Source organism: Cydia splendana, chromosome 8 (genome assembly GCF_910591565.1).
Source record: "Cydia splendana chromosome 8, ilCydSple1.2, whole genome shotgun sequence".
Lineage (NCBI taxonomy): Eukaryota > Metazoa > Arthropoda > Insecta > Lepidoptera > Tortricidae > Cydia > Cydia splendana.
In genome coordinates, this window is record NC_085967.1 from 9198752 (window position 1) to 9225375 (window position 26624).

Here is a 26624-nt window from a genome sequence, read left to right on the forward strand (position 1 = left end):
ACACGAGGCTCCAGACCACGATTAAATTCAAATGGATTTTAAAACCTTTGAGCACTGCCGATTTTGCAAAACGGCGTTTTACTCCGGTGCAACAGAAATTAGCCTTTATAAACTCAACTTATCCACCCTTTGCGCGGCCGGCATTCCATTCGGGTCGGAAGTGGAATTCAAAGTTTCTCTAAATGGGATAAGTGACCAAGAAATCCAAGTAAACCCGAGCTAAGCCAATACAACAACCGACAGGAAAAGGGCATTCTTTGTTGGCATTTTGCGCAGCTTTGTCTTTGAAATCCAGAATGAACTAAGCTTTTAATAAAGATAATGTTTGGAATACGGCGAAAAACAGTTGCCCTTTTTCGGATGATTCAATGTTATATTATTAGGTACGTGATCAAATGGATTCTCTTAACTTAACACACATTGCTAAGGGTAGATTGGACACCAGTTACGATATAATTAGGTTAACATCTATACATATAGGTATAATATACTCATTGGGAGAGTAGTATTAAGCTCTACAATTATAGTTTGGTAATGCCTAATATACAGTCTACACATATCCGAATTTAAACTGTCGTGAGACATTCTAACATAAAGCTAATTTTACGGTTACGGTGACGGTGTGTTAAAGCGTAAAATTAGTTTTGTCTAAACATATCTATATAAACCTTTAAACCGTGTATATTCGTAAAGTGAGTAGGGATGCTTACCTATTTGGTTCGACATACGAGTACCTATTATTTATTTGGTTTAAATATTAACACTGACTATTTCAATCAACAAACCACGCGTTCAATCAATCAGGGCATATTTCACCACTAAAATGTGACTAAATTAAAAAGTTCCACACAACGTTGATTATCTAGGCAACTGATTTAACAGACATATTGCAACAACTACCGCTTTCGCCGTAATGATTTTTTTATCTAGAGTTTTTTCTCTTGTGGTCTAACCCCCTTATGCATAAAACTTTACGATGTTTTAACCCTTTTTTACAAATTCATAGTCAAAGAGACAGATAAAGATAAACGATTCATAGCTAATTCAGGCTTGTAATGCGTTTATATGAGTATAATTAGTACCTAACGCCATAAGTATCTTGCACAAGGGATATACAGTGGAACCTGGATAATTGCAATCTCAAGGGACCGGCCATTTTTTGTCAATTAACCAGGTTTTTCATTTAAGCAGGTCGTGTCAATTAACGAGGTTCAAGAAATCGTTGTGTCAATTATAGAGGTTTTCATTAATAGAGGTTGCGTTCTGACAAATTTCTTTTATGGAGGTGCAAATAACCATTGAAAGTAGATTTACACGCTTAAATTCTGGGTTTCTGTTCTATATATTGCTTCTGTCTATACTTGTACTTTTGCACTACATTAATTACTACTTTATTATCTTATTAATCATTTGGGTTTAAAAATTCCCTTGAATTGTAGAAGAAAGTCTTATTAGAATGTAAAAAGCATACTTTGTTTTTGATTAAATCAAAACTATTTCACCTACTACAGGCTGTGATAGATACCCAATAAATAAATTGAATTCTGGATGAAGATATAAATAAAATGATCATTGCTATTAAAATATTGTTTCTGCTATCTACAACTACATTATTTCAATTACAGAGGTAATAAGTAAGACTCGTTTCAATAATAGAGGTAAAAAGAAAAGCAAAAATAACGGATTTTTTTAGCACAGTGTCAATTATAGAGGTCTTAGTTGCGATGTGGTCAATTACAGAGGCAAAATTACGAAAAGCACTAAAATCTAAATTGCAATTATAGAGGTTCCAAACTTTCAATTATAGAGGCCTTTTGGTCTCAAGGGACCGGGACCGGACTTTTGGTTGCAATTATTGAGGTTTTCCATTTATCCAGGTGCCAATTAACCAGGTTTCACTGTATATTATGTATGTAGTAAGCGGACAAACATAAGGGACAGCACAAGATAAAAAATGGCGAAGATCCGACCTCTTACAAAGCTCGGTAATAAAAACCAATCCAATAATGCGACCGTATGAGTTCCCTTCATACAGAATAACTAATACTTATGGGGATATAAACATTTTAGTAGAGATTCCTTTTTCCCGAATATGAAGCAGGAAAAGTAAAATAAGACCGTTTTTCCATCATTTATAAGCGATCAAAGCAAAAAAATCTTTGAAATAAATAGTTCCTATTTCATCATTATACATATTAGTATATATGTATAACTTACTAAGTATGTATCATAAACTCCGTCGCATAATGTGATACAATCATTATCCACCCATTCCAATGTAAATATTTTCAAAGCACCCATTAGACATCGATTCGCTTTACCCGACAATGGCGACAATCGATACTATTTAATCTACGGACGGCATGTCATATTCGAAGGACCGACAAGCTACAAAAATGATGTCAAGCATTCGTGTAGGGTAAAAACTTGTACGTGACATATATCAGGGGGGATAATTTGGGGATAATCCCCCCGGAGAGCGGCGCCAACGAAACTCGGCGCGACAATGTGGGGCACATGCCGACATCGTCGAACCCCATACATGCCGGCTTACGCCACCGCTGCCTCGCTCACAGGAGTCACTGACAGTTTTCTAGGAAAAAAGGTAACTAAGAACATCTGTGCATTGGAGGAATAATTTTAAAGAAAAAGATAAGTCGATATAGTAGATTTCTTGTAGGTCTTTCCTATGACGACATTAAATACGGTAATACTGGTGATAGCTTGTCTTTAACCACATTGAATATTGGGGAATTGTTTGAATTTAAGTATGTCTGGATAAGATTTGGGATCGTTTATAGTTCCTAATAAATCGCTATTTCTAAACATCGTGTCGTATAAAATAAAGCATGTTATTGACAGAGCTAAATAGTTACGAAAACAATACAAATAACTCACAAATAATAAATGTCTAGACAACACAAACCGGTGCTTTCTGACTAACCTCAGATAGAAAATTTAGAGTTTACCGGTTTACTCTAGTATTAAATAACTACATACTTAGATACTAAATACATTAAAATATAACTACATCGTGACATAGTTTACCGCAAAAGGTTAACAATACAGATGCATAATTGTTTTCCATCGTATTTTCACAGAATCATACGAACGTGTCTTCCTATTTCAGTCAGTCTCGGTACAAAAAGTACTGAGGTTAACTGAAAAGTAGCATGACAATTACGAACGTTTCCAAGAATACGATGGAATACAATTATGCACTTCATTTGTACAAGCGTTTGTATATAAGTTTGGCATCTACAAGCGCGCTAAACATGAACATCAAACATCAAACATCAACATTTATTAAGCAAATAGGCCACAAGGGCACTTTTATACGTCATCATTGAATTTACATAATTACAAGCAAAAATAATAACATCAACAATTTTATAAAATAAAACTAACAATTCAATCTAACGTATTACAATTACTAAGAGATGTATATGGTCTCTTAATGTCGAATTACATAAAAAATACAGATACAAAACACAAAAAAAAAATCTATAATATTTAGAGGTGTAAATGTCTCTAGGTGTCAGAACTATAAGATTATATAGTTTATCAAGTTATCCTTAGAGATGTATAGGGTCTCCAAGAGTCAATATCCTGTATAATTAATACATTCATTCAGAGAAAAGAAACATACGAGAGCAGAATGAGGCGTCTCACTGTAATTAATTAATAAAAATAAAGTTACTAAGTATAATAAATAGCTTGTGTTAGCTTAAACAGACCAGTCTCCACAAACAGCACCCGTTCACGAGTATGACGCGTATCTCAGCCATCGCCTCCCTCAACCTTCATTCGGGAAAGTGGCGACCCGATCAACGACGCCACCGTAAGCAAAGACTTTTAAGCGAGCATGACATGTTCAAGCTACCGGCCTATAATAATATTAAAATAGTAATAACATGTAGCTGTAAGACACGGCATTTTGTGCTCGTATGTTACATAAAAAGACAGTATAGCTTCACATAATTACTAGACTAAGTTGACTTAGAGATGTAAAGGTCTCTAAGTGTCAGGATCATGGATTTGAAAGAGTAACAGAATATGGGATTTAATTAAGAGTTGAATTGGCAGGCGGGCCGAATAAACCTTTCATTCCGTAATGGATATCTAGAGGGATCGATAGGTCGCGCTCAAAATAAAATGGAACAATGCCCGGCCCGTATTAGGACCACCGCTTAAAATGCTTTCCATGTTCCGGCGCATCCGGCGACAACCGCCGGCAGACCCGCTTGCCGGAACCAGAGACATGCCACTTTAATCACTGCAGTGCTATGAGCGGGACCAGAGATCAGATGATAGTAAGGATTGGAGACTACTGGTTGCGTGCGCCACCCTGAACTCAAGAGAGATCTCAGGCTCAGAGAGATAAACAGCGCAACGCTATCTAATCAGCTCTCTATATATGGAAGTTGTAATAATAACATTGATAGGCCGGACTGGCGTAGGACCTTTCTAAGTGGACAAAAATATACAAAAATATGAGGTACAGTCGACGTCAAACATATGCACTTTTGCACCTTACTCCTTTGTAATAAGGCGAAAAATGTAAACATAATTTTTGACGTCGACTGTACCTTAATAAAGTATGGATATTACCATTCTTTGATATTTACCTATCTCTTCCGAGACTAAGAAATATTTCCACATTTATGGAAACAAATAGACCGGCTGTCAAACATTCATTAATTTTACTCTATTAGGTAGGCAGGAAGCGAAAATGGGGGTTAGTGGGGACGACAGATTGGGTCGCGATAACTTGTTATGAGCCTACGTAGATTGACATAACATTAATAAAAGGATTATTACAGTACCTACCAATCATTTTCGGGAAAGAGCTATTGATTTAATATATATTTTAATGAAAAAATGTCTCTTTAATCCAAGCTTATCTTGCTTGTTATGAAATTAACATTATTGGATGAATTTCGCCGCTTTCATTTATTTAAAAGCAATTTCATGTTAAATGAAATCGTAAGACTGTAGGTTAGAATATATCAGAAAAATATAACATACAGAAATGTTCCTTATAGCACATAGGTAACATTTTCATTGCTGTAATTTTATACAAAAATGAACCTCAGCAGGTGAAGTGAAATTTTATTAAAGAATTACAGTTTGATGTCAATACAGAATTATCAAAGTATAGTAAAATGTAGGTACGTAGTACCAAATAGCTAATTATAGCAGAGCTTATAGTAAGAATATAATTAGGTAGTTTTGGAAGGCAAAGCTACACTATATACTTAGGTAATATATTTGATGAGTCGATAGACTCACAGGTGTCTAAAGCATCGAATAAACGGCATAGGTTAATCACTGTAATTTTACCGTAGTTGTAGATAATAATAGTAGTTGAGAATCCTGTAATTACAAAACGGCGTAGAATGTTCATAGTCACCATTAAAAGTTTCGCGTTATGTCACAGATTGCCGTAGGGTGCGCAATAAGCGAGCGTGATTCGGCAAACTAACTGTAATAGGGCTCCCCGGAGATGACTCACGAGTCACGATGCCACATGCTGACTTACTATACACTGTGTTAGCTGTTTATCGGGCGCCAAGCGAGTTAAATTCTCAAGCGAACTAGTTTAGCTGTGACCTGGAGGTCAGTAACAGCTATGGGTATATTGTGCGCACTTATACTGGTTTGCCTGGGCGTTCGAATCCGCAAGCATAGAAATTCGAAAATCATATTTATCGTTTATGTTCATTATTGAAGTGGCAGCAGAATAAGTTTCAAAAAATTCGAATTTATGCGATGGGACTCCTTATTCGTAGGGAAAGAGATTGGAATAGCATTTTTAGGCATACCAAGCGCATTGCAATCCAGCATAAGTTTAACCTCTAGGTATCTCAAAATCAAATTAGAGTACCTACGTATAGGCAAGAACAATCTGTATATACACATGCTGGTTATAGAGAAACCGGTCCGAGTTCCGACACGTTTCGAGAACAATAAACGGAACTTGGTTCACACGGATATCGTAACTGAATCTAACTCTTACTCATAGCAAAAGCAAAGGCGACGTGAATGCTCAATGCAGCCGATCGTATTGATTACGATTGTAAGATAGGTTACAATCGATCTATATCTTTTCGTAGTACCTATCGCTATATTATCGAAGCTTTAAAAGCTTGTATAGCTGGAATGGTAACTAGTTAAAGTTGAAAGATTGTTACTTTTACGACTACAATTGAAGCAAATCTAACAATATTGTTTGGATAAGGTAAGAACCGTTAAGTTATTTAGGTTATAAATCTTCCCGAATAAATAAAAACTAGAGAATGGTAGATACTTTTGACGCATAGTCTGATCCTCTATTTTTGATGCTGACTGTACCTGTACATATTAGAGCCACATGATATAGTTAAGCGTTAGCATTAGGTATACCGTCCATTTTCAGCAGTCTGGTGATAGTACTTATTCGAAATTAACTTGTATCAACGATTAAATTTCAAAACATACATTTACATTGCGTAAAGCAATTCAATCTCCTAAGCACACATGTGGACTTCATAAATCTCATGTCAGTCGAGTAAAACCGAGCTGTGTGTCATAAATACGGCGGGTATGTGTGTCAAAACATGGGGGATTTGGGCGCTGTCTCCCGACCGACTCGCCGCCCGCGAGATAATGAAAAAAAAAAAGATTTATGATCAACTCTAATCAAATTTTATTACCGTTCTTACGGTCCCTTGCTATATCCTACAATGAGCAGTGCACTTTGTTATTGAACGAAATTTGTAGCAGATGAGGGGCGCTTGGAGTTTACGAGAATATAAAAGACTTAAAAATGTGTTAGTACGGGACGAATTTTCTTTAACGTTATCCTTAGGATACAGCTTGTATAAAATGTGTCACTTTGTTCAGAACTTCCATACAATGTGATCCGTTTTTGTTGATACCAATTGTATGCCTACATTTTGAAAATATGACAGTATCGCATCACTTCACATTACAGTACCTATTTGCTACTCAGGTTCCGATTGCGAACTTCAAATAAAGTGGACCGGTACCTAAGTACAGTCAAGTGTAAAAATATGGGTGTAGACAACTTACTCAAAAATATGTCCCATAGTTCTTAATTCGCTGACATAAGAGCTATGGGACATATTTTTGCGATGATTTGTGCACCCATATTTTTACACTTGACTGTACATAATAAATAATACCTAAGCGTGCCTAGTATTAGTATTTTATAAAAAGGAAAACACGAATGCTGCTAGTAGGTACCTAATACCGTCGGTTTTACTTATAGCTCAAATATTGCTGGGTTCAATAAGATGAGTAAGCAAAACGTGGCCAAGTTTCTTTTGCCAAAGGGGTCGTGAGTCGCATTTCCATAAAGTTCCCAGTGCGGAATGTAGTGTTGTAATAATAGCGGGCAATATACCCATTCGTACGCAACGCGGAGTTATACAACCCGCCCCCACCCTCGACCTTCCACCACTTTACTGACCCAATTATACTTGACGAATTTTTTGGTCACATACGACGTGAATGGCACATTTGGTCATACGCCGTCCGTAAAGTTTTTATGAGCCGCAAAGTTATATTGAAATAGGTTTTCAGGATACGAGAAATAGCAACCGCTGGCAGCGGATTCATTTGGAAATTTGAAGAGTGCGAGCTCGTGTTAACCCTTTCGCCGCCATTGACTTGATATGAAGTCCGAACATTTCGTGCCCCATACGCCACGACTTGATATCAAGTCGTAGTTTTGGTCAGGTTTGTATACGAGCAATTTTTGACATGGCGCTGATTACACTTTATTACTTCATTGACGTGGCGGCGAAAAGGTTAAGCTAGTTTAAAGGCAGTTAAATGGTTTTAACGATTATTAAAATGCAAACAAAAGTGGAATTATTAGTCCATTATATATTTATCCTAAGAGCGTTTTCACATTGTGCGATCCGATATTGGATGTCGGTTACGACTACATATAGAAGCAAAAAAAAAAGCGAATTTTATATTGTTAATTTTAATCATTGTTTGTTGTTCAACAGAAAGCGCAATTAACTTAATACAAAAATAAAAGGACTTGATGCATTACCTATATTTTTTAACCAGTGTGTAACCGCTATACGATAAATAAATAAATAGGGCATTTTGTAGCAGTTCTAGTTCTGTTTTTCTGTTTTCCAAAGGTCATCCGATATTGTATCGGATATAGTGAAAACGTTCTAAGAGATACTATGGATACTAAACAAACAATACTAAGGAGCCATTTGTTTTTATTTCGTTAAATTCGTCTCCATTTCCTGCGAATAAAACCTAGAGGTTAGGAATTATTCTTTATTTTGGGTGATTTCGTTTTGTCTTTTAAACATAACGAGTTTTTAGCCTAAGGAGCTATACCTAAAATAAAAGGTCAAGAAATATGTAAGTTAAAAGAAAGAATAATAGGCGAAAAGATAGAATTAATTTTATTTCTTAATTAATCTTATTTCACTTTCACATGAGTATCATAGTTAAAATTAGATAGGTATCTTTCTTAATATTGTTTTCTCTCCTCGTACTTTTATTTATTCGATAGGTTTTTGAAGAAAATAATTTTAAGGTCGCTTATTGTTTTTTTCTATGTTATGAACAAAACTAAATTAGATAGGTACTTTCCACGAAAATAATTTTGAACATGATCGGTTGAGTTTTTAATAAGTTTTTTTTTTTCAAAAAACTGTCGTAATTTTGTATAAGCCACAAAGATACACCCTTTCGCTGGTATTGCTTTTTGTATCGTATGAAGATATAGAACCCTCTATTACGCGGGGTCCGACACACGCTTAGCCGGTTTTATTAAAGTTTAATTGATCAAATAATCCACCCCTAAGTTTCGCGTGCAAAATAAATAAGAACCTCCGAAATGTTACAAAACTTGTCAATAACTGGGACAAGGTAGCCCTTTAACCTTTATACCAATTAACCTTTAAATGCGAACAATACGACTTTATAATTAACTTCTGGTATTACCCTTCAGCGTGGTCATTTCAACAGCTCTTTAGAAATGAATTCAAGTATTCCTCACAACAATAAGTTCATAATATTTTTATAAAACGTCCTTGAAATACCCCTGAGCATGTACTTACAAATAAAGGGCAAAGGGTGGCTTAAAAGGGCTATTTACACAGAGTAAAACGCAATGACTTGAATTAGTAATTCAGTTGATTATGCCTCCCCTCTGGCTACTCTATCATTATCATTTCACTGAACGCACGTGCCGTCTAGTGCAGTGCAACCCTCGGCCTCGTGTTCCTCCAAGGCCAGGCATTATGTACGCAGCTAAGTATGTGTTCTTGATTGCGGTGAGAATGATTGTTTGACATGCATTTATTAACCTTAATAAGTTATTATGGCTCCATTAAGCATGAATCTACTCTGAAAAATAACATTGCAACCACATCAAGCTTTTGGGTTTCTTAAAAGGGTCTGGATGATTAGCTGTCGATGACTATGCAAATAAAAATTTAGAAGCGGCAATATTTTTCTCCTTACAAAAATGTTTTCATTACAAGAACTTAAAACCACTTAATTAACCTGTAAATACCTCTAGAGATAAGTTGTTGCATTGTTCAAACAGGAAGAGAAACTAAGGTAAACACCTTCACAAATGATAACAGTGTTGTATTGTCCGTAATTTCTGTATGCGTCGGTCAGCTTTCAACTCATGTAACTAGGGATTGCAATCCGGTCCGGCGGATCCGGTAATCCGGCCGGATCCGGCACATTTTAGAAGCTACCGGATCCGGTTGAAATCACCGGATCCGGACCGGATCCGGGAAAATAGAAAAAAAGACCGCACACAGCACCCACTGCGCGTTTTAAGTGAGATAAAGGCGACGGATAGAAGAAAGAAGTTAAACAGAATAAAGAACGAATGAAAAAATCCAAATTTAGTAAAATAAGAAGATATTTAATATGACGATGATTGAGAACAGAAGAGGATTTCCTCTTCTTTCATGTTAGTGGCACGAATCGGCACGATACGACGATTACTTAAATAATTAGAAGTAAACATTAAAGGATGGAGATACCATGGAAGGTATTTGTAACGACCGGTCTGGCCTAGTGAGTAGTGACCATTCAGTGACCCTGCCTATGAACTATGAAGCCGATGGTCCTGGGTTTGAATACCGGTAAGGGCATTTATTTGTGTGATGAACACAGATATTTGTTCCTGAGTTATGAGTGTTTTCTACGTATATAAATATAAGCATGTATTTATCAATATACTATACGTATATATATCGTCGCCAAGTAGTACTACCTAGAGCTAGCTAGTACCCATATTACAAGCTTTGCTTGGTTTGGGGCTACGAGTAGGCCGATCTGTATAAAATTGTCCCCAAATATTTATTCATGTATTATTTATTTATTTGTGATTTAGGCTATAAAACTATTTTCACGGATATAAAATGAAAGCAAGATAATATTAGAATGCATTTCATACAATTTTGGTTAAAAGTAAAATATCTTGTTACTAGAATGGATGTCAGCGTTACAAATAATTCCATCAAAGAACAGTTACAAAAACTTGTCCTTTCAAGGAGTTCCATTTCCCATCCCATAATTATCCCATTAACAGGCTTTGGAATCTAATCAAATTTATATTTTTATTGTAAACGTATAAATTTGAGCAGAATGTGAGTGATTAAATATAATAAAAATAATAAATCATATTTTATTTTTAAATTGAGATTGACTACGTGACACTTTTTAATACTTAGATTTATTTTATTGTTAAAAAGTTATTTCTTATTAACTTCAAATTGTTGTTTTATGAATACATTTGTAAAAATACCCTTTGATTCTCATATAACGCATAAAACTTGAAAAATATGCCATTTAATTAACTTTAATATCCTTATACCTAACCGGATCCGGTCCGGCCGGATTGAGGCCAAAATCCGGCCGGATCCGGCCGGATTGAAAATCAATCCGGTTTGCAATCCCTACATGTAACCAATCGGGAAATCGATTAGTTGTCAGCGCGACATTAAATGGAAAACGAAACGATAAAACCTACCTAAATGAACGGCTGAAAATTGTGTGGTACAGTCGGCTCGGAAATGACTGTAAACCCAATCGTTGTTATTTTGCCGCAGTCTCTGTAGTGGCTTTTAGGTTAAATATGAAACTCGAGCGATCTAAAAAAACAGTAACGCGTAAAATACTGCGTCAGGTTGAATATGTTAATTTCATTCGAAAAATTACAAGGTGCTAAAAGAGTTTAGAGGCCCGCGTACCTTCTATTTAATATTTAACATATTCAAATTTCTACTTCGTGTTAAATTATCAAACACCACAAATTACTTCAGAATTTTAAAAGGCTGGTGTTAAGTTAGGTAGGAAGGTATCGTACTTGTTTTTAATCCTATGCAGTGCAAAAAGTGCCGAATGGCAAACATAGTTCTAAATCGATTCCCAGAGGGAAATTTCTGTTTGAGGTTGAATATGAACTAAATCGAAAAAGCTCTCCAGCACCCCCTTAGTGGCCTGTTGTTTAATCACCGACGAATTCTCCTTTGAGCAGACAGACGCCCTTAGCCAAGCAAGTTTGTCGACCCAGTCCAGCCACTGGGGAAATAACTTGCCCACTTAACTATCTATTATTGTGTAGTGTAGGTAGGTAGCTACTAAGAAAAATCGGTAAACGTATGTATTTGCAATATTGTTCGCAACACACAACTTTTGTATATCAGTTTATATAAATAAGAAAACTCAATTTCGTTTGGATTTTTCCACGGTTTATTAACTGGCTTAAAAAGAAGAGTTTTTACTTAGATCTTTATAAAAGGTCATGTTTGAAACAATATCTTATATTTCTTATCTAATCTTTGACGACTGATGTAAAGGTAAAGTACTACAAAAGTTTATATACAGTATGTATTTTCTTCTTTGTTTGTTGCAAAGGGATTTCTCGGTTTGTTTGACGGATATCGTGAAAAACATTTACACAATGAAGACTTATGATAGTTATGATAGATTTTTAGAAACAACACGTATGTGGGCATACATTGTAACCCCTCGCTTTTCCGCTGATTTACGTTGAAAATGAAAGTCTCTTACATTACAATGAATTTACTCATGTTTCGCAAATTAGTCTTCAGAAACGTAGTATTTTATTCTTCACTTTGTGTACGTAAGCTTAAGATGTTCGGGCCATGTTCTAGCCAATTACAAGAATCTAGTTAGATATGAATAGAAAATGTAATACATATTATGAAGTTCATTTTTGTAGAGACTGTGCGGAAAGAGAAGAGTCGTAGAATGTAGGGGCTCCCTTACATTCCACGACTCTTTCCGCACAGACTCAACTCATGTATTACGATACACTTTAATATACTTTAAGATTACAACGAAGACTAATCGAAGACAATTTTATTATAAGATTACAAGTTGTACATTCGGTTTTTACTTATTATTTTTAACCTTAAAGTCCCCCGCCGCGTCTTTCAGTTTGTGTGTTTGTATGTTTGTTTGCGATGAACTCAAAAACTACTGAACGGATTTTCATGTGGTTTTGATCTATCAATAGAGTGATTCTTGAGGAAGGTTTAGATTACTTTAGATGTATAATTTGCTAACCCGTACGAAACCGGGGCGGGTCGCTAGTTTTATATACTTAATATGAATTTATAAAACGTTGATGTAAATATAAGTTAAATTAAAAGATGATTTATGAACAACATGCAAAATGTAAGTACTTTGGAAAACCTAGACGTCCTAGACATCTAGGCATGAATACAAATTTAATACTAAGGAATTGAGAAAGTTCATTTCCGTTCAAGGTAGATAAACTAGTCGCTTAGTTGAAAGTTGATTACCAAGTCATTAATAATCAAAACGGGTTACCGATTCATAATTTTACGACTTCAGTAACTCCTAAAAGTTTAAGCGCCATCTGTCACTGTTATCATTAAAACTAATCAAGCATAACAATTAATCTAAAAAAAACATGTTATCAGGCGATACATAAATAACAATCCCACGAGAGCACGACCCCTGTGTGTGAAGTGCATCTGCAGCGGAGACGCCTGCGCCAGCGGCGCGGCGCGCCATGCTCCGTGTTCCTGTCACTAACATGCGCGTTATTTCCTAACAAACCAGCGTACATTTGATCTCCGACTACGCATTAATGTAACGGATTTTCATGCCACAGTTATACCGGTTTGTCTCGAGCAGCTGGCCCGTGGTCGGAACGCAATAAGAACAACAGGTCAGCGCGGGCGCTGCGGGTGTAAACATGCAAGCATGCAACACACACATGCGCGAGATGAAAGAAGCCCGGCCACTTATCGCTTGCACCCGTTTTGATTATGCGCTCGCTGTCAGCACCCCGAAATAGACATAAACTGCGGAATGTGCTTGAATGAAACTAAAAATTACAAACGGCCAGGGACCGTTTTCGGTTGGCGTTATAGTAGCGGTACCTATTGGATAGCAATGTCACTCTGTTAAGCTGATATTCAAAATCGATGTTGCTATTTTTCTTTAACGATTTTAGATTTAGATATTGTAATTTGCTTTGCTACTGCCGTAAGGTTAGTCGAGGCGAGGCAAGTGCCTCATTGGGAAACCGCGCACGGGGAAAACTTGACGAATATACATGAATGTATAAGTATAGTGTAAAGAGTTAGAATCCATCCACCGTATCTTCATGTTCCCTCTTCTTATAAAAAAAACGAAACTTAAAAAATATTATTTTTGCCATCGAAAAATACCCGAACCTGGGCATTTTCCTTTTCAGTTAATGCGAATGTATGCAAACTATTGTAATACCATGGTTTCACCCATTAAATATTTAACTTCTCGTAAATGTATTTCGAAGCCATTCCGTGATTGTGGCTCATCACGTATGCTCATTGCTCGTGGTAATGAAATGAACAACCATATATGCGAACATTTATTATGCCCCGCGCAAGGATCACATCGATTGTGTTGTACTTAATAAAGATTTAAATAAACAAGCGAATTCGATAGTTGTTTCGAACAAAAGTATATACTATAGGTTATATATTATAAACAATGCATATAGGCCACAGCCGCCATCAGAAATGTAGGTATATTGAAGCAAAAAAGATGCTTCTAATTATGGTAAAATATCATATTTTTAAGGAGTAAAGGTGCGTAGCGTATCCCTATATTTTTAAGCAATATTTCAAATATTTATACAAATACAATATTTACACAAATAAAAAAATATTTGATAGCAAATACACAAACACACTTAGGTCTTTAAAGACTTTTGGGGAGATAAGAACCAAATAAGCTGAAGATAGTAAATTCATAAATATGGATGCAAATATAAATAAATTGGAGGAATATAAACGTAGCTAAAATACTAGCAATGCAAAAATTACAACGAAAGAAATAGTGCAATCATCTCTATGAATAGAACCCATTATCGCTCTATGCCTTAGCTTAGAGTCTCTACGGAGTCTGGAATCTAATGAAATACAGTGTCGCACAGTGTTCACTGTTCACATCACCGCGATAACTTTCAAGATAAATCAAACAAATTGCAGTTGTTTTCAATATCAAGGTCAAACACAAATCTGTGTTCGCATCTTTCCTGTAGACATACACTAAAGTTAAGGGCTATAAAGGTTAATTTTCTTATTTAACCGTTATCCACGTGAAAAGGTACTCCTTTTATTTAGAGAACTATGATAAAATCATTACCTACATGCCCACAAGCTATTAACTATTGCCCACAGGAGAGAAAAATGTACAGTTCGCGCGAACACACTAGTTTTCTCTCCTGTTTTTCTGTTTGACCCTCAACATCACTGAAAGCGATTAAATGAGGGGTAGCTGCACATACATGGTACATAATCCAACAAAAAATCTGAGACTGAAATTATAAAACTACGCAAATAATTTTCAATAATCCAGAGATTACAACTCTAAACAATTCTAACCTTACATAAGCTCCCCATTTCTGCTTTTCAGAGAGTCAAGAGTTTAAAATTGGTAGGTAGCTAATTTTGATCTATTGGAGACTTTTTGCTATTTTGTAATATAAGAGGACAAGTCTTCCATAGGATCAAGTACGAGTATCTCTGCTAAAAATAAATTCCAGCATCCCTAAACCAAAACAGACGAAAAAAATTAAACCAGAAACCAGGTGCGGTTCACATCCGCATCCTGCAAAAACATTTACGTTAGAGCGACTCACTTTACAATTGAGAAACGAAATCCAGCAAGTAAAGTTTAAAGTTTTATGCGAGAGCAGTAACTTATTACCTGGTTACGTACTAGAAACTTTCTAGATCCGAGTCCAAGTAAAAATATTTGCTAGCCTAGGAAGTTCATCTTCTGCGCCTCGACTATCTGGGAGTTGAAAACTAACTGGTAACGAGGTTCTTATATTCATTAAATAAGTTGAACAAATCAGCATTTTCTTTGGAATGTTCTAAGATTGATACTTTTTAGTCTTATATGAAAACACATTTATTAAATAAATTTTAATTATGAATATACATATTTGTCGAACAATACATTACTAGTTAATTTATATAATAGTCACTCCCTAACTAAGAAGCAAGCAAAAACATACGCTCAACAAAAACTCACGCCTATGAACAATGAAAATACGAGTAAGTAATAGGTAGGTTTCTAAGTATGATTATTTCTAAATATATGTTCTCTTGAATATAGATATTAATATAATTACATAAATGGGTCAGGTTTTATTAGGTTCTATCTAAAGGCTTTACGAAAAGGTTTCCGCTGACCGAGAACATTGCTAAACTTGAGTATTGTTCCTCGATGGAACTTTTATTTTTCAAATTCTGTTAGAGGCACGGGCTACGCCCGAGGATAAAAGTTTTATTCGGAGTCCTTCTTTCTTAAGAAAAACGAGCAAATGGAATGGAGTGTCATATTTTACTTAATGTAACTAAGCTCTTTTTCGAGAATAATCAACTCTTTCCCACTGAAATAATATCGGAATCAATGAAAAAAAATCTATGTGATATATATGCATACCTACCTACTTATATAGTATATTCTTTTAATTTTATCATTTTATTTAAGTTTGCTGCCTTCTAAACAAAATTAACAAAAAAATACCAATTGAAGTTTAGTCGAAAACCGTACCTACAGTGAATCACAAAAGAAATGATGGGCCAATCCATTACGACGGTTTCTACCTGAGCTGTGAGCCGCACACCTGTCGCCGAACTGATTTCTCAAAAAAAAAAGACTGGAAATCAGTGCGTCCACGTCAATAACGTTTACCTACCAATCAAATATGTGTGACTATTTGAAGTAGGCAGCTATATAAATTATTATGTTATTTTTAAGAAGAAACACTTGAACATTACTTTAAACAATGTATTCGACCTGAATTTTACAAGAGCACTTTTGTAGTGGGCATAAAATAATTGTTAAGTACTTGGAAACGAAAATGGGCACATGTTATGTAAATAATGAATAGCAAAGTAACATTCCGATGTTGAAATATGCCAGCTCGGAAAATTTGTTTATGCCTAAAACAAATAAATGAACGTGACGAGAAGGAACTACGAGTACGTGCCAGCAAAAATTAAATTGTTGATACAAAATTGTTTTACCCGAAATTTAGTTTCGGAACTTTTGGAGTCATCCGTGGATGTCATTCCCATCGTTCAACGTAGCATGTTTACCTACCAGCAAAAGTGCACTCCGATCCGATTACACATAACACCTATAGTATAGTATATATATAGTTAATATAGTACAGTACCTATACTAGTCTCGGTCAAGTTACACCAGTTCTTACCTACTAGAACAGTAGTAACAGGACTAACAGGACTCGCCCGCACTCGTGCTATCTTTGGAAATATTGAGAACACCACCTGCTGTATTATATTATTCGACACTAATAAAAAAAAAGTGTAAACAGTGTCAAAACAATTTAAACCTACCTACTGCGCTAATCTATGGTACGAAGGGTAGGTAATCTTATTTTGTGATATATTCCAGAGGGCCGACAGCGAGAACCGAAAATCGAACTTTTGTTGACTGCCCTTGTACCTACGAGTATGTATTAGATTTTTCATCACACTTGCTCGGAAAAGATGTATTTACACGTAGGGCTTGCGGGCGGGAAATTGAAATTTTCGCCCTAGGGCGGAAAAAATCTTTTCCGAGCAAGTGTGATGAAAAACACTTATTTACACGTAGGGCTTGCGGGCGGGAAATTGAAATTTTCGCCCTAGGGCGGAAAAGTGTTTTATACAGAAGTTTGTTTTTATTAATTCTCCTTTTTTTCCTTACAAGTGTGATGAAAAACATTGTGTGTGCCACGGGCGGTAAAGAAATTCCGAACTCGTGAACATTTTAAGCCCTCGCTTCGCGTCGGGCTTAAAATTGACACTCGTTCGTAATTTCTTATTTCCCGCCCTTAATACACAATGTACTATTCTTTTTGCAGTAGGGCCTCAGAGCTTAGTAGACATTAATTTCTTAAGGCACTGACCAGTCTGTCTTTGACTACTCCTGACTACGATGTGTTAAGTCCGATGTATATCACGTAAACACAATACCTAATCTTACTATGCTTGTCTCAATTTGTAAACAAGTTATTTACTCAACATTGGTGAACTAAGAATAGGCAATAACAAACATTTCAATATAGGTATTGGTACGGAATACAGGCAGAATTTGTGTACGTCTATCTAATTGAACCTTTTACAATCAGAGCCTGGCAGAGCTTTTTTAATTGAAAAACCATTTTTGTTTTTTTTTTTTCGTTCGTAACCAACGTTTGGCGTTTGGAGTTGATCCGAATAATAATTTCGCTGTCGATGGCAATTTGCAGATTTATGCTCGATGTAGATACCAGATCGACTCGAATGTCACCGTTTATTTTATTTAATAATTTATTGTATAATGCATATAATTTAATGGTACGTTAAATATTTCAATTAAAAATGACTTAAACATGCAAGTGCGTAGGTAAGGAATCGTCTTGGCATCTCGAATCCCTTCACAGTGCGCAGTAGCGATAGCGGTACAGCCTGAAATTCGGGAACAGAAAAATAATGCAACGGTTTCGTATCTGGAGGAGCCCAAATTTGGTATGTTTTTAAAATTATTTTTATTTTAATTGAATGCAAGTGACGGAAATATAATAATGTGATATATTTTTAGAACCGGATCAAAATGCCCTTTCATTTAATACCACACACGATGGGTTTCTGAACAATTTTTTTTTATTTTCCATACAAAAAAAAGATGACGTCATAACTCCTTTCCGTTTGTTTTTTTTTTTTGGTGCTACGGGTCAAATTGATTCAAATGGCCTAAAGATTAATCGTGCCGATTTTCATACCTTTTACACCATTTGCAGCTGATTTTGGTCAACCGCTAGTACTACAGTGTCAGATTGTTATAAGTGTTATAACTAACAATAAACTATTATTATGCCTAATTCCTCTCGAGATCACTTGCATGAAACCCCGTAAACATAAGATTTATGCGTTATAAGACAAGCATCAAATTCGGATACATTTAACATTTATAGCTTGATTTATTGATTGATTTATTTATCGATTTAATGCCGAGTTGACCTGATGAGTGTAAACGTAAACTACCGCAACGAATTGCCGTTGCCCACGCCGGCAGATGTCCAGCCAACAATACCCATATAACCATTCCAGTCGCAGAATCACAAAGTGGTAACTAAATGTCAGATGTGTCGTAACAGAGTCCACACAATGTGTCTAGAATTGTTTCGAAACAAAGTGTCGTCGCCGTGTCTACACTTTTCCGTAACAAGGTGTCGACACATTTGTGTGCACTTTGCGTGCGGTTTGCGACTAAATCTGACAGCAAATTTGTGACAGCAAATGTCAATATAAAATACCTCTTGAAAACCAAGGTTTGTCAAACTACTATTAGTGTCTCGTGTGCTCGTAATTCTAGTAAGTCATCATGGGCAATGCAAATGATAATAATCGACCGAAACCATATAAACACCCAACACCCGTCAACCTTTTACAGAAAAGTTTTTAAAGAAATTCAATAAGCTACTTAGGTCAGGCAACGAATGCTCCAAAAGTTGTAGAGGGAAATGCTCGGAACACAATTTTTGACTCCGTAACTCGGTTTGACAAGTTAGGAGGTGAACATATCAAAAGTCCCCGGCCGTAGCCCTTGAGCGGGGGGGAGAGAGGGGGCTTTGAAGGTCCCATTTTCCCGTTTTTCGATTATATCTCGGAAACTATGCATCTCAGCGACATGGCCACTTATACAAAATGAAAGTTAATTTAATTTGTTACAAGTTTATTCCATCAATTTTTTCGATATGTTGAATAGTTTTTGAGATATCCGCTCTTGAAAGTTTATTTAGGGCTCTCAATTTTATCTTGATATATCTATATCAGTGAAGGTGCTAGGCCGTATTTGGTATCGTTTTCGTATAAATCTGGGGTGCTGAATCCATTTAAGATATCACATTGACACCATTCCACAAAATAAAAATAAATCTTTTTAGGGTTCCGTACCTCAAAAGGAAAAAACGGAACCCTTATAGGATCACTCGTGCGTCTGTATGTATGTCCGTCTGAATACACAAAATAGTTCTTTACCTATAGATGACAGGAAAACCTATTAGAAATGTGCAGTCAAACGCGAGTCGGACTTAATGTACGGAACCCTTAATACGCGAGTCCGACTCGCACTTGGCCGGTTTTTTTGAAACTCTTCTTGACGCTTAACCGCTGAACCGATTTCGTTGAAATTTGGTATAGAAATAGTTTGCGTCCCGGAACAGGACATAGGATAGATCTTATAACCAAAATCATCTTTTGAAGGTGTGAAAAGTGGCGTGGAAATTTGTACGGGAAATCAATAACCGCTGAACCGATTTATATGAAATTTGGGATGGTCTACATCTTTGATTTAGTTAAAAATGATGAAAAAACATGACTTCAAACCTAAACTTAAACAGTATTAACTTCAAGAAGTCAATTCTGAATTCCCCCCTACACCTCATTTCACACCTTTAAAGGATGATTTTTGAGATAACTTATTATATCCTGTCTCGGGACTCAAAATATATGTGTACCAAATATAAAATTAAAACTGTTCAGCAGTTTAAGCGTGAAGAGGAGTTTAAAATAAAGTATTTTCATACATTTATATGTTTTTACTTCGGAATGGTGTCAATGTGATACCTTAACTAAATTTGGTACTGCGAATTTATACGAAAACGATACCAAACATGGCTTCGTAGCTTTACTGTTGTAGAAGTCAAAATAAAATTGAGAGCCCTAAATTCTTATTACTTGGCCAAACTTGTGTAGAAGGAAAAGGTAAAATAAAAGTCTTCGGCAGGAATATAAGACACAAATATATATTTTTTTTGCGTTACTATTTCATTCATCAAATATAAACATACCTTGATTATACTATTCTAGTGAGATCCTCATAGATAAACAAAAACATTTACTTAAAAAATTACAAGGTCGAAATGTCACGGAACTTGTGAGAGTAATATGTGAAAAATAAAAACTTTTATGACAAAAAAAATCTGGACACAATTTAAGAATCACCCAATTGCGTCGAGGAATCATCTGTATTTTTGCTTGTTTCATTACCTCCTCGCTTCTTTTTTGTCCTTTGTATTCTGTAGCAATTTGTTAGATCTGAAAATAAAGATAACTTGCGTCGTCACGGATGTCGATTTATAGGTTTTAGGGAGTGCAGAATTCGAAAACGATGATCATTTTATAATCCAAGATGGCGGCTACGTATTTTGTCATAAAAGTGGAATCCAAAATAGTCATCATTTTCGAAATCTGCGCCCCCTAAAACCTATAAAACGATATCCATGACGACTTTTATGACATAGTGCATTGCCGCCATTTTGAAATTGAAAATGTTATCATTTTCGAAATCTGCGCCCCCTAAAACCTATAAAACGACATCCATGACGACTTTTATGACATAGTGCATGGCCGCCATCTTGGAATCCAAAATAGTCATCATTTTCGAAATCTGCGCCCCCTGAAACCTATAAAACGATATCCATGACGACTTTTATGACATAGTGCATTGCCGCCAATTTTAAATTGAAAATGTTATCATTTTCGAAATCTGCGCCCCCCAAAACCTATAAAACGACACCCATGACGACTTTTATGACATAGTGCATGGCCGCCATTTTGGATTCCAAAATGGTCATCATTTTCGAAAGCGCGGCCCCCTAAAACCTATAAAACGACATACATGACGACTTTTATGACATAGTGCATGGCCGCCATCTTGGAATCCAAAATGGTCATCATTTTCGAAATCTGCGCCCCCTAAAATCTATAAAACGACACCCATGACGACTTTTATGACATAGTGCATGGCCGCCATTTTGGAATCCAAAATGGTTATCATTTTCTAAATCTGCGCCCCCCAAAACCTATAAAACGACACCCATGACGACTTTTATGACATAGTGCATGGCCGCCATTTTGGATTTCAAAATGGTCATCATTTTCTAAATCGGGGCCCCCTAAAACCTATAAAACGACATCCATGACGACTTTTATGACATAGTGCATGGCCGCCATCTTGGAATCCAAAATGGTCATCATTTTCGAAATCTGCGCCCCCTAAAACCTATAAAACGACACCCATGACGACTTTTATGGCATAGTGCATGGCCGCCATTTTGGATTCCAAAATGGTCATCATTTTCAAAATTGGGGCCCCCTAAAACGTATAAAACGACATCCATGACGACTTTTATGACACAGTGCATGGCCGCCATTTCGGATTCCAAAATGGTCATTATTTTCGAAATCGGCACTCCCTAAAACCTATATATCGACACCCATCTCGACTTTTATGACAAAGTGTTTTGCTACCATCTGCATGCAAGACATTTCTATTATTTTTACGTACAAAAATGGCCCCCTGTCAACTTTCAATCGAGATTTAATCGATAATTTATTCGATTAATATTCAGATTAATTCAATTTCAATCTATGTTAGGTCGACTAAACTAATCGCGATTAAAATTTGAGAATTAACTTTTTTTATTCCATTAATTAGTCGAATAAACAGTTAATCGATTAATGCCCATCTCTGACCACGGCATTTTTACACTTTGAGAATATCTGAAAACAAATCAACACAAGGAGCCATTTTGCAAATCCAGTAACATACCAGTAACTTTGTTATTACTTTTGACAGCGCGTGTCATGTGTCAACACAGAGTCGACACAAAGTCGAAACATTGCAACTACTTTGTGACTGCAATATTTCTCAGCCTTAAACCATATTTATACATCATAATTAACAAGTTTCGTAGTATGTAAAGCGTTATTTCTGTTATTTAAGTATAGTATACGCATCGAAGTACTAAAAATGCTTCAAATAATATAGTTATGAACACAGACACTGAGAAGTAAACAATTTCATTTCCGGCTAAACTAAAACAATGTGGTGGCGCGTTGATTATATTACACTTAGTTTATCAAATCACTCGAGCAGTTTAATTCCCCATAATAATTTAAGTCCTATTGTAATATAAATGCAAACAATATATAATTACGTCTTGTAATCCGTTTTAGAGATGGCGTATTAATGTCACTTATTTTTATTTAAGTATTTTTCCATCTGACAGTTTCCATTTGACAGGAACAAAATGAACGAATGAACGAATGATTTTGGCATAAAGTAGTCGCAAACCCGAAACAATGTGTGCACACGGCGACCACACTTTATGTCACTTTGTGTCATGTGTCGACCCTTCCCCATTTCTGGTAACTGTGTCGACACGGCGACGACTCTGCGACTGGAATTGTGACCGAAACAGACGGTGTCGACACAAGATGTGTCAACACCGCGTCGTAACGGCGACTGGAAATGGTTGTATGGGTAGGTGCTCTCTCGACAATAGATCTATCGAATTCTACGGCCATTAGTCAATAAAATAAAGACGGGTGCTCAATAATACTAAACAAGACTAGATATACATATGTATGCTTAAGCATACGAATTCTCATATGAATATTTAATTATTTTAACAAACGTTGGCGTTTATGCATCATTGGATAAAGGAGAATATTTTGCAGATAATTAATACGTTTTGTTTTGATTAAATTTATGTTGTTTTATTTTTTGACGACATGATGTAAAAGACAATAAAAAAATTTCTTCAAAACTTTTTGGCAACGTATTTTTGGGCAACCCTATAGTTCCCAAAAGTTATTAGATACTGGACTGGCCATATTTCTAGACGACGTTATTATATTACCCGACGTACTTTTATTCAATAACATTGAGATTTTAATGACAAAACTTCCGTATTAACATTGATGAGAAATACGGGTCTACAGGAACTCTCATGTGACAGAATTTTATTCATACGAGGAAAACGGAATACAAAGTAACATAATACTGACAGATCTCTTGATGGCCTTAACATTGAAAAACAATATTAAGTGCATTATGTAAAACCAATTCTTATTGCCAATATATTTTTTGTATAAGTGCGCAATATGTAATGCATCATACCTTCAAAATCTAAAACCCGCAAACTATTGATCCCAAAACGTTGTTAGCGCAACAAAAAAGTTGCTCTTTTCTTTGGCCCCGTCCCATTTGTTCGCGAACCGGGCCCGGCCCGGAAGGAGCCTCGTAGGGTATACAAGTTATAACCGTGACGAATATCAATGACATTTTAATATCCAAGTACTACGTATATTTGAAGCTGGTTATAGTTCTACTTAAGACCTTTTTGAAGACCTACACAATGTCAAGCGTATAGGTAAATATATTGAGCCATATTGAGAGATCTTGAAATATAGTTTGATGACCAATCGCAACGATTCTCTATATGACACCGTCACTAGGCACTTGGCCTTTCAACCGTCTGTCCGTCTACGCACTCCACGATAGGACACTCAAATTCTTGAGGACAGTAGAACTACTATCCAACCAACCGCCACCACGGATAAAGCCAATCTTGAGTAAAGGACTGATGCTAATGGTTAGGTATATCTCTACAGAGGTCAACTTACGTAGATATCGTTCTTTACCATGTCACATGAAGGGGCATTGCGAATGGGTATGATCCAGTGGCGTAATTATACTATCTGAAGCGCGTAACAAATTCTTCTGACAGGGTGTCCCATCATCATCAATGGGATCCTCTTTAATTTTACAATCAATAATAGGTTCCGTCTACGTCCAGTCCAGTGCTTACGGTCCTGGTGCTACTTAGGGCCGTGGGTCCGTGGCATTTTGCCCGCTCTTCCAGCATATGTTACACTATTGTCCCGACAAAGAGATATTTTGCCAGGTTATCAGGGTAATGCAAATTGCATCCCGCATTAATGTTGATTGGAGATTATTGGCTCGACACCAAGGTATTTGATCGTTATTTGCAATGGCATATCACTGATCTGGCTACTAATTGGAAACGAATATCAATCATCCACATACCAGATTAATTTCGATGTATACGCTCGCTTGATTTAGATTGCTAGTTGCTGTTCCTAGCTTTATTGGTACTTATCCATATTTTAATTCGAGAATTTTAACAAGAGTTATAAGCCGAACCCTACATGGTTGAAGTATTTTTACACGCTTAGCTTCCTATTCGACGAAAATATTTCCTATCATTTAAAACAGTATGGAACGAGTGTGACGAAAAAATTAAACGAATACAATTAATGACATTTACCTATCTAACATATTGACAAACCTGCATGAATTTTACATGCGTGTGAATAATTTATAGCAAACATTTTGGCATTAACTAATTTTCTTATGGCCCGATTCGCACTTTAAGATACAATACTATGGATTAGATGTGTTAGTGTCAAAAGTGACGTTTTTGTTTGAGGAAACGTCACATTTGACACTGACATATCTAATCCATATCGTTTCTAGATCTATTAATTGACGTATCTTAAAGTTTGAATCGGGCCGTTAGGTACTATTCTTACATCAAATAAAGGTTCTCCAATTATCATAAACGGGTACCTCATTAGGGGTACGGGTAAAATAAAGATAAACAAGCACAACCAAACAAAACCAAGAAAAACCAATGTGCAACGCAGGTTCCCATTAAATTATTAAGATTTCTCTTCATACGAAAGTAATAAAAACGTATTAATAGAAAGGTGTAGTGTAGTACACCAGGAAGACGATTCAGCGAGGTATAAGTCACCAGTTACAGGTTATCAGTAAGAAACAAGTTTGAGCGGGCTGCGGAATGTTTGAAAATAAACGGCTAATAGTGCAGTGCAATCAACGGCATAACATAAGATCTACATAAAACGGATATTATGTATTTATTGTCACATCAATTCATGCGATCCTTACCTGTCAGTAGGAACAAAATTAGACGCCGCATGTTGGAATCCTTCAAAGCGATAGTTTTAGGCCGGGTATGTTTGTTCAGGAGCCATCGCCACGAAACGTCAGGTCAAAGGTAAGGCCAATGTTTACGCGACTCAGCTGGTCTCCGATTACGTTCGCCAATTAACCACACACTCGCGCACTGCGGAATCCGCACGCTGCAATGTCAGCGACCACGAGAAAAACTAGACACTCGGCGAAAGCTGTCCTCAAGTTCATGAATCCGAGCAGGGTGGCTCTCGTCAGCCTCGTACGGGCTTGTTATTCATTCATAACGCGGTTAGTGGTTCCCGAGAGCGAGTTGACAGTTGTTCTCTGTGATGAAAACATCACACATGTTTCAAGCGGAGAGGAAAGGTCTCGCGCGCGATCGCAGCGCACGGCGGCCGACTCGCGAGTTGCGTGAGTAGGCCGGCAGGGGCGCGCGGGGCGCGGGGGCACGCCTGCGCCTCGCCCGCACCGCACCACCTCGGTATTGACCGACGACGCCTCCTTCCCACAATTCACATCCTTAACTAGGTACTGCGAATTCTCCTTTGAAAAATCCCCTAATTCCTTCTCTACGATTGAGATAGGACACGTTTTATGAAAGGCATTATAAACCTTCATAGGAAAGCCCCTTGGCTATTTTCGTCCGGGTACACGCTTTCTGCATAACTTTACCTGCCCTTATATTATGAAATTACGATCGGCGATACCTTGACAAGTACGGGTTTTACAACGTGGTCGCAGTATACAATTTATAACTTTTCTAGAAAGCTTGCGACGGCGCTGGCTGCTTTTACGCCGCGAGCTTCGTAGCTTCTCGGTACTCTCCATTTTCCGATTCCGCCACATTCGTTTATTTTATTCAAACTTTTATGCATTCAGGTCTGAGTACGCAGGCATAAATAAAATTGGAACCGCCCGAATGCCTGTTCTGTATGTCGAGAACCCTGTCAATTTTGACTATCTATATCGATGGGCTGAAATTTGGCTGTTGTGATTGATGGATTGCAGGCGCGATGATGGAATGATTTTTATTCACACCTATCAGATTTCGGGAAACCATAGAACTTGATAAAGTTTAATGTTTACGGATTATGCAATTTACAAGTGTTGTACATATAAATAAATACTATGTTTATTGTCAATTAAATGTTATCAAATGACCGGTTTGAATGAAACCGTGAGATAGCAGGTCCCGCCGGGGCGACGGCGCGCCGCGTGGCCTGCGGCGGCGACCCTCTGACGTCAACACTTTAAGACTCTGT

At 36.6% G+C, this 26624-nt stretch overlaps 1 protein-coding gene across 2 annotated transcripts in view; it reads right to left on the reverse strand.

Annotated features, from left to right (window-relative positions):
* LOC134792783 (transmembrane protein 132E) overlaps positions 1-26284 on the reverse strand; it is a 125872-nt gene extending 99588 nt beyond the window's left edge. Inside the window, exon 1 of one of the 2 annotated variants that reach the window (XM_063764118.1) lies at positions 25336-26038. In XM_063764118.1, the coding sequence (XP_063620188.1) occupies positions 25336-25366 (31 nt within the window). In that variant the 5' untranslated portion in view covers positions 25367-26038. Of the gene's footprint in view, positions 1-25335 lie in introns of both variants that reach the window. The other variant, XM_063764119.1, reaches the window with a different exon arrangement.
* Positions 26285-26624: the final 340 nt, after the last annotated feature.